Raw genomic sequence first — 9,879 nt, 5'->3', positions numbered from 1 at the left:
GAATAATAATAAGTAAATAAAAAATAAAAATATTTTAAAATGAATTTTACACAACTGTTTTCCTGTATAAGTGTGTTGGTATGAATTACCGCGATGTATGAGAATTTGTTTGTAAATTGGAGTGTATGGTTTTATGGTTATTGGTTGCATTATCGAAAATATTATTTTGTATAGAGTGGAAATGATTACTTCGCATACTTACCGAATCCATTAAATATCATCTTCACAAATAATAGTATTATGACAATTTAATTTAAATTTTTAAATGATTTTTTCAAATTTCTTTTTATTCTTTTTGTCATTAAATTTATGGAATCTTTCTTTTTATATTGTATTTTTTATATATATATATATATAAGTAATATGTATATATGTTTGTATGTATGTTTTTTAATATACTTATTTAATTTTATTTTAAGTATACTTAAAATCTACTTACTACTAGTTGTGTTCTTACTAAAGTATTTATAATAAAATCTAATTGTAAACTATTATTTTATACTTTTTTTCGTTTTTTATTTAATTTTTTTGTATTTTTATTTATATTTTAAATTGTGGTGGAAATTTATTTTTGACTAAACAAAATAAAAAATGAATAATTTTATATATTTTGTTTTGTTCTATTTTTTTTAATAACAATAATTATTGTTTTCACATATTTATTTAAAACCTAATGGCTATAGCACAATTGGATTAAAAACTTAAATTGTTTGTTTAATTTATTATTAGTACTTTTTGTTTGTTTGTTTATTTTCTGTTTTGTAGATATGATGATGCTAATTGAAGATATTGCATGTGGAAATATTTTACAATTTTTTTTCATTTAAATTCAAGTTTGGATATCATTATTTAATGCAAATTCTGTAAAATGAGAAAATAATGAAAAAGTTTAACAATTTATATCTATTTACGAATGTATGTATGTAGAACATCTACCATGTGAATAAGAAAATTATCTCAGATGTTTATTTATTTTATTTTGTTTTATCAGCTGAAAGAAATTGAAAAAAATGTTTAAATGGTTAAGGCTAAACAGAAAAGAACACATTCATTGTATTACAAAATGGATTGGTCAGACAAAAGAATAGACAGACAATAAGCCGGTAGTTTACAAACAAAATCTACAACATCCATAGCAAAAAAAATCATTTTAAATACTTAACATTTTTTGGATATTTTTGTTCATTCTTGTTCAGCCTTTGAACACAGAATCTAACTAATCAGAAATAAACAAATATGTCATACATATTACTTAAAAAAATAGAGACTGAAAATAAAGTCAAAGGTTGTAGTATCTCAGAATTTCAATAAGACTAGTTATCTATGATCTCTGATCTCCGATAATTTAAAAAACCTGTGCGAAAACAACAAAAAATAAAACTTATTAGTTTGAAGCTGCTACATGCATTTTTAGGAAAATAACTAAAAAAAATTAAAAATTTGAAACTACAAATTATTATTAATCATACATTTATTTTGGAAGTAGACTTATAGCAAAATGTGTTAATTTACAATGTGTTTTTTATTAAAAACTAACAAAATTATACGTATATAGTTTTAGTAAATAGTTTTTTCTTATGTAAGCTCATCTATTTATTGTGATTCTAAAAAATCAATTTATAACTATACAATATAAAGACATATAAAACGATAAATCTAAGTAGAGTTCTCCATTTTTTATTTTCTCATTTGTAACACCAATTGATTTAATTTGTACTAAAAATTATCATTTTTAATTTCTCTCAATTCTAACAAAAAATATAAATAATTTATAAAAAACTGTGACTTAAAAGCCCTAACTACTAATAACTACCATAAATAATATAGAAAAAAAATCTGCAGAATACTGCAAAATCTTCTTAATTGATTTGCAAGTTCAAAAGTACTTTGGTCAGAAGAGAAAAAATAAATTATATACATATAAAAAACCTAAATCAGATATTTCACCTAAAGATGAGAACCATTTATATTTACATATTTTGATTTTATCATTTGATTTTGGAACTAAGAAAAATAAAATGACAATAAATTGCAAATTTTTTTTTTTTTTTTTTTGATATTATCGGAAGCAACCATAAAATGCTAATTAAAATTTCTTTAGTATTTCTCAAGATTTATAATCAAAATGTATGTATTAAATTTTATTAATACTAATTTTTAAGAATTTAATTACAGCACTTCTTACATTTTCGAAATTGCATGTTTTGCCATATTACAACTACAACTCAAGCTGTGCTGTAAATGTACTCCTTTCTTCGATTTGGTTTTAATTATTTTTTGTGTTACAAGTAGATTTGATTGTTATTTCCTCTTTTAATTATTTTAAAGTTTAATTGTTTTGTCATTTTATTAAGTGTAAGAGTTTGTGTGTTTGTATATATATATGAGTTTTGAATGGAGTGTTAACTATAGTTAGTGAATCTAGTTAAATAAAAAACTAATAAATATTCATATTTCTAATGTTACTAATTTGCAAAGCTCTCATTCTCACTATTTACACTTGGGTCCCGTAATACTAGAGTGACACAAATTCGCTACCCGTGTCTATATTCTTCGATGCAGCCTTATTTTGTGTTGTCCCTGATGTTGGCGTGGGGGATGACGATTGGCAGTCTTGTAGTTTTGTTGCTACTTTGGAGGCGGGAGTCTTCGTCAGCGGATTGCCATCGTTGAACAGTGTTTCGCTTTCTAGGCGCTCTTCGTCGGGCAAAGACAGAGTCGAGTTGCCACTGGCCGTTATTCGTCTGCCCATATTGTCATATTTTAAGCACGCTGAACCATTTTGCGTTTTATATAGTGGTCTTAGGGGTGTGGCATCTTTAGGCGGGCTGGGACAGGCAGATGGTGGTTGTAAAGCTGTTGACATGCAACCTGAACAAGACTTGGAGGTAGCATTTGTTGAATGTTGGCCATGATGGCATTTTACCGATGGTGGTGGTGGCGGAGGTGGAAGGCCTATTAGCTCCGTTTGGTGCTCCTGATAGCCTTGACTGTATGTTGTGTCCAGGTTGTGATAGGAGACAATTTCATCATGAGTGTAGAGATTGGGCTGTGGTAGCTGTTGTTGATGCTGATGCTGCAATGATGAATCCTTCTTGAGAATTCCTCTCCTCTGGTTATTTCGGGGTAATGTGGCAAATGAATTAACATTAACAGAAGAGTGATTTCCAACCATGGAAGAAGTTAATTGCTGTTGTTGATGCTGCTGTGCTGATGGTGGAGGTGACATTGTATCAGCACCATGAGAATTAGCTTGATTCGAGTTGCTTGAAGTCTGTTGAGTGACGACTACCGATGACATACCATTATCTTGTAGTCTCTGGGGTATGTTCAATAAGTCAGGGTACATGCTGATATCAGCTCCATCAAGCATGTCTTGTGTTACCGAGACACTAATAAAAATGTTGCCGTAAGTAGGGTTCGCCACTATATTCGAACAAAATTCTGGTGGCGGGGGAAACACCCCAACATTAAGTGGAAATTCTTCTGATATATGATTGTTATGCCCATCTGAGTTTACTGAAGTTGCCAAAGAAGTCGGTATTCCTACCACACTACACGAGCCATCACTCACAGCCATCAATTGTTGTGGATGATTAGACACATGGGAGCCAGCAGCACTAGTGGGTGGCATATGAGAATGATTATGTTGCATTTGCTGTGGATGTGGCAATTGATGATGTGTTCCCATCATAAGAGCATGGTGACCGTGTACACTTGATCTATGATTATCTGAGGAATGGATTTCAATTGGTTCAAAACCCATCACTGATTCTGCTTTGCTCATTGCCGTGGCAGTGCTGTGGTTGTTGTCTAGACAACTGTCTACTCGATCATTAGTCGTAGTAGTGATGCTTAAATCCAGTAACTTTTTCTCTTGATCATTAAAACTTACGCTGGGCTTTACACCGGTTTTACTAGGATGTCTTCTTTGACGGGTTGTTCGCTTGCATAGGCAAGCCACAAATGAAATAAGAATCAGCAAAAACACAGTACCAAAGGTACCCATTATCAAGCCAAAATACCAAAAAGTTTCCGGAGTTTTAACGAGAACATGTTGAACAATTTCAGTAAGATATATACTTATATTTTGTGAACCCACTCCCACCACATTAGTGCCAGAGCAAACATATGTGCCAGCATCTAAACTGGTCATGTTGAACACAGTCAGATTACTCCACAGTTTATCAGAGGCAATGGTTTCGGCCTCAAACATGACATTTTCACTATCTAAGATTTTACCATTGAGTTCCCAATAAATTTGCGGTAAAGGATCTCCGTACACCAAACAGCTAAATGTGACATTGCTGCCAATCTCAATATTCTGAACATCTTCATTGTTAAATATCTCCACTTTAGGTGAGCAGCCAAACTGTTCTTCTTCCACACTATCCCAAGTTTTGTCCTTATGATAAGGAGGTCCCTTACACAATAGACTTTCGCTGTACAACTTGCTATTGACATACCAGGAACGAAATTTTCTCAATTTACAATTACACTGCCAAGGATTCTCGTCCAGTACCAATGTCTTTAAACTGGTCATATGCTGAAATACGTATTCACTCAAATTCTCCAGTAAATTATTTTTTAAATACAAAAACTCTAGCATATTCAGGTTTGCCAAAGCCATGGGATCTATATAGGACAGCAGGCAGTCGTGTAAGTCAAGTGTTCTTAAATGTGGTAAAACAGGAAACTGATATGCCACTAATTTCTTAAGAGGGTTCCCATTCAAATAAAGTATTCTTAGGCGATCATTTCCCATAAATGTATCCTTGTCCAACATTTCTATTCTATTATCCGACAAATCGATTTCCACTAAAATCTTTAGATCCTTAAACGCTTCCTTGTGCACATATTGTACCTCAGACTTTTTCAAATATATTCTCTGTAAATTTAAAAGCTCTAGATTAGCAAATTCTTCCCTATTCAAATACGGAATATGGTTGTCATTTAACACCAGCACTTGAAGTTCTGTACTCAACGTTGTAGGGATGGCAGTCAATTGCAATGAACTACAGATGGCTGATTTCTTTCCATTTGTCCATTTGCAGGTACAGTTTGAGGCACATGAAAGGGACCAATCATCGCCCATAACCGATTGAATCAACAATGTTATGTTAAGCGCAAAAACAACTGCAAAAAAGGTATAAAGAGTATTTTTATTTTGTTAAATGCTATATTTTTGTTTCAATAATTCAAAAATAATAAGAAGTAATTAAGTCAAATATGAAACACGCTATAGAAGGACTAGTTATGAAGCAAAGCTGCTTTACCTATCTTGTAAAAAGTCGTTCATTTTCAGTGTGAGTGTGATTTATTGTTATGATTGTAAAAATTAATATCATGTTAATTGCTTTGTTGGGAATAGGGAAGCTATAATAGGAGTGATAAGTTGACTTTGCAATATTTAATACAGCTAGATCAATAAAAAGGGCTGAAGCAATTATTTCACTTTTACATACAAATTGTTTAATTATAAAAATGATAGATAAAAAGATAAATTAAAAAAATAAACAATATAATAATAAATAATTAAATTTAAAAAAAAATTAAAAAATTAAATAATAAATAATTAAATAAATAAACAATATAATAAAAAATAATAAAACAAATAAACAATAAAGGAACTTTTTAAACAGGTCCATCTTATTAGCGAGCATCGATTGACCCGAAATATTTTGGGAATTATGTTCGTATCCTGGGTAACACTAAACCCAAAATATTTCGGGTAATATCACATGACTTAACAATATACATACATTTAGAGTAGAGTTACTCAAATACCATTTTTTATGAGTCGGACTATGAGAAAAATGGCTTTGAATGTTTAATGACATTTTACTATTTTTTAAATTACTTTTAAACAAATCAAGGGAATTGAAGAATTCAGATAGTAGAGGTTAATATGTTTTTCTCATCTAAATTGAAATTCAATTTTTATTTATTTTATTTAGGTTTTACGTTTATAACAAAAAATCTTTCTCACACCTAAAATAATAGACATATTTGAAATTTCATAAATCAATGAAAGATTTTTTTCAATGAAAGACTTTAGTATGAGTTTGTTGCTCTCATTTCAAAAAAACTCAAATTTTGGATTATGTCAATCTTGTAGTAAATGAGCAATATGGATATAAATTATAATTTTAATCAATCAACGTACAAGTTAAAAATATAAAACTAAAGGTTTAAAGTGAAATTATTGTAAATTGCCTATATTATGATTTCCCCAAAATATTTTTAACTTCAAGGTTTTTAGAATTCCCTACATCTTAAGAATTTATGCTGCCTTTATCAGTTCATGTTGAATACATGTTACTCAATTGTTCATTATAAAAACAATGGAATGCAGTAATTATAAGTACGTAAAACTTTTGAATGTTTTTTCACAAGTTGCAAAAATATCGAATAGAGAAATAAAAAAAATTTTGTAAAAACAAAAACTACATGTAAAAATATATGTATGCATGTATGTATACTATCTAAAACTCACCTGACAAGCCAATTGCAACAGAATTTACTCTCATACTGATAACATTCGTATGAATCCTGATACCATTCAAGCGAAAATATTTATACTTTAAAGCATTTGCAGATTAAGCAACCAGATGATGGCAGCAGTAGCACGAGATGTTTTTGTAAATGTAATAGCTGTAGTTATTTGTTTGCGTTGTTGCTGTTGTAGTGGTTCAGGTACTGATGCCAAATGTGGGAGGCGAAACAAATTCATTCACAAAACGAATAAAAAAACTTAAAACATTGCAACACTGCCAGAGATTTCGTTTAAAGTTGTTTCTCTTTATTTTTTTTGATTTGTTTGTTTTGATGGCAGAAGTAAAGTCGAGAAAAAAATTGAATAAATTTTGCTGCAACAGGGAATTGTGCACTTGGAACGTTAATAATGGCACCTACAAATGTAGCAGCTGTTGGTCCAATAGATGGTGATTATAAAATTTGTTTGTTTGCTTCCAACCAAAAGCAAAAAATCAAAATGAAAAAATTATGTTCTCAATTTGCGTAAAAAACAAAAAAATGGTGACTGAGGATTATTTAAAAGCGTAGAGATGGCGTTATATAGTATAAATATTATGTATAAATTTAAGAGCACGAGTATTTCCACGGCAGCATACGGTTGTAGGGATGCACGAAGGAAAAGATGTCGTTAGTTTACAAAGTTTTATTGTATGATTTCTATTTTGGCCGTAATTCGGGTTGTCGTTAAATTGTCTATATATGTTTATAGAAATGTCACATGTGACACATTTAACATTTTATTTTGATGCACAAACTGATATTACAACACTCAATATAAACATTACACACTCCCATTCACTCATTCATTCATTCCTTCATTCAAGCACTCAAACACACACATGTACTATTAAGATGAACAATTTCAATAGCAATTGTTGTTGATGCTGCCACTGCAGTTACTGTTGATGTTGTTAAATTGTTTTCAGCATTTTCCCGCACAATGGCAATAGTACAAACAGTTGCTGTTGTTGAATGCAACAAAATATTGTTTGTTCACAACAACTATGTGTGTTGTGCATGTGACAATATAAGTGCTAAGTTTTTGTTTGACTGTTTGAGTACGAGAACAATTGGAACATTACTGTTGGGTGCGTACTGAAGACAAACGTTTATTTCGTTTTCACTTGGTGCCAGTATATGAGTATGTAATATTGCAGTTTTCCACTTTTTTCTATTGTTTTTATTTGTAGGATTTTTTTCCAACTTGATTCGTTTTTCTTTTATTTCTTTTAAAGTAAAATGTTCACTTATTGTTGTTTTTGTTGGATTTTTTGTTCAACGCATTCGAATGGATTCTTATGAATTGTAATGTTTCTCGCTATGACACCTTTTTGCACATGTTGCAAGCACTTAAAAGCATAGCTTGAGTTTATTGATTATTTACAAATTGGATTTGCCTCTTCTCCAACACTTCGTCCAGATAACATACCATCCATTGCTTAACATTTGTCCATTCGATGTATGAAGGTAGTTAAACGGACCATATACTTGCATGAAGAAAATTTATTCCATACGATTGCTTTCTTATAATAAACTTCAATAAATTTCTTTTTTACTTTTCTTATCTTCAGTTCTTCAATTTATATTTTCTATATTACTCTCTATATGTGGGATAAGCACAACTAGTATAAATGTATCTGTTTACTGCAATATACAATATCTGTTGGTCGCTTGCCCTCAACTGTTACGCACTCAGTTGATCCTTTTGTTATTTGTCAATGTTGAATTGCTGCAATAGAAAAAAAAAACAAAAATATTATATTCCATTAAGAATTCATTGGAAACTGCAAAGGATTAGTTTTACTCATGTTGTATATACATATATGCATGTATATATACATATATGTATGAATGTAAGAATATTGTTCTTTTTCTCATTTTAAATTTTGGTATACATAAATAATAATAATAATAATAATATTCAATATTAAATGGGTGATAAATTTGTCAATTCCATATGGATGCATGTGGATGAAGTATAGAAAACACATATGTTTGGTGGACTAAACAAGTATTTGTATCAATATAAACAACAACTTCATTCAAGTATAACCACTAAAATCTAATCGTAAAAAGTTCTGTAGGAATCTTGCGGCAGCAACTATATCTTATGTACAAGCATTAAACTAATTTGAAAACCATGTGAAAACAGCTCTGAAATTTTTGCTTGTTCCTTAAGGGAACAATTTTCTAGTAAATGATAGACGCTTGTTAATATAAAAATTAAAGATCTTTCACTTAACTATATGGTCAATTTCGTGTCAAGTGACTTTTAAAATCGATGTCTTCCGATTTGGATGAAATTTGAACTAAGGTTAGTACAATTGGATAGTAGACAATACAAATTTTCAGCTCTATCGGACAACTGGAGATTGTATAAGCTTTCATCTGAACAAAAAAAGAGAGTTAAAAAAAATAAAAAAATGGAAACAATGAAGAAAAAAATAGGTGAAAAGTTACACTAAAAACCCTATATGACCAAAATGTCCAACTTTGACCCCTTCTAAGTCTGGCAGTTCTTGACCGATAAAGCTGAAAATTTGTGTCTGTCTTCACCCAAATCGATTTTTTAAGTTGGGTCACTTGACGCGAAATTGCACATATACAAAACCTTACTTCTAACCTAACACTTAAAAATTCTGCCACATTTTTGCAACACTTTATAAATTTTATTTACTTAAGCTGGTATTTAGCATTTTTATTATTTTGTTTTCAAAATTTTTATCAGTTGACAATCATAATTTTTAAATTGTTTCAGACAATTGTTTTTAAACACTCGTTTATTTTCATTATTTATTCATAAGTATTTGTTTCGAATAAATAAAAGTTTTATTTTTTAGTATTTTAAATGCAAATATCGGTAATTTTAGCACACAATTCGTTTTAGTGCATTTTTTTCATAACAAAACTCGTTCGTAAGTATTTGTTTATGTTTCATTTCAAATCCTCTTTAATATAAATACACACTCGCATTCGCATACACCAATAGACTCACATAAATCCTCTTTACAAAGCTTTGTTTTTAAAACATACCACACAAAAACAGACACATGCATATGAATACGTACACATACTCTAACACATACACACGGACCTTATTTTGTAACCAAAATCGGATATGAAAAACAAAGGTTTCCGTCAAAGAATATAAAGAAATTGGGGCTTGTCAGTTGGTACGTAAAGGAGTTGTCATTCGGTACCTAACTCTAAGTATGTATTGGTAGAATTTTTGTATTAGTATTGGAGCTCCAACCACTTTCACCACACTTTTCAAACATACATACTTGCATAAAATCGTACATAAAAATTTTAGGAAAAATAAATAACATTTAAATTTCTACA

At 30.1% G+C, this 9,879-nt stretch overlaps 1 protein-coding gene across 1 annotated transcript; it reads right to left on the bottom strand.

Annotated features, from left to right (window-relative positions):
* Window positions 1–565: 565 nt before the first annotated feature.
* On the bottom strand, window positions 566–8,261 carry LOC119606889 (leucine-rich repeat neuronal protein 3). Its single transcript, XM_037960548.1, has 2 exons — window positions 6,497–8,261; window positions 566–5,136 (listed from the first exon to the last, which is right to left on the bottom strand). Exons 1-2 carry the CDS (start codon window positions 6,528–6,530, stop codon window positions 2,516–2,518), a joined length of 2,655 nt encoding a protein of 884 aa, XP_037816476.1. The 5' UTR covers window positions 6,531–8,261; the 3' UTR covers window positions 566–2,515.
* Window positions 8,262–9,879: the final 1,618 nt, after the last annotated feature.

This window comes from Lucilia sericata, unplaced genomic scaffold, assembly GCF_015586225.1.
Source record: "Lucilia sericata isolate MDLA Ls3-8-SP2 unplaced genomic scaffold, ASM1558622v1 Contig000018F_arrow, whole genome shotgun sequence".
In the NCBI taxonomy this organism is placed as follows: domain Eukaryota; kingdom Metazoa; phylum Arthropoda; class Insecta; order Diptera; family Calliphoridae; genus Lucilia; species Lucilia sericata.
This window is presented reverse-complemented; position numbering and strand designations above follow the sequence as displayed.

Coding starts and splice junctions, on each gene's coding strand:
- LOC119606889 (XM_037960548.1), bottom strand. CDS start 6,530: ATGAGAGTAAATTCTGTTGCAATTGGCTTGTCAG. Junction 5,137..6,496: donor TGTTGCAATTGGCTTGTCAG/GTGAGTTTTAGA, acceptor CCTTTTTTGCAG/TTGTTTTTGCGCTTAACATA.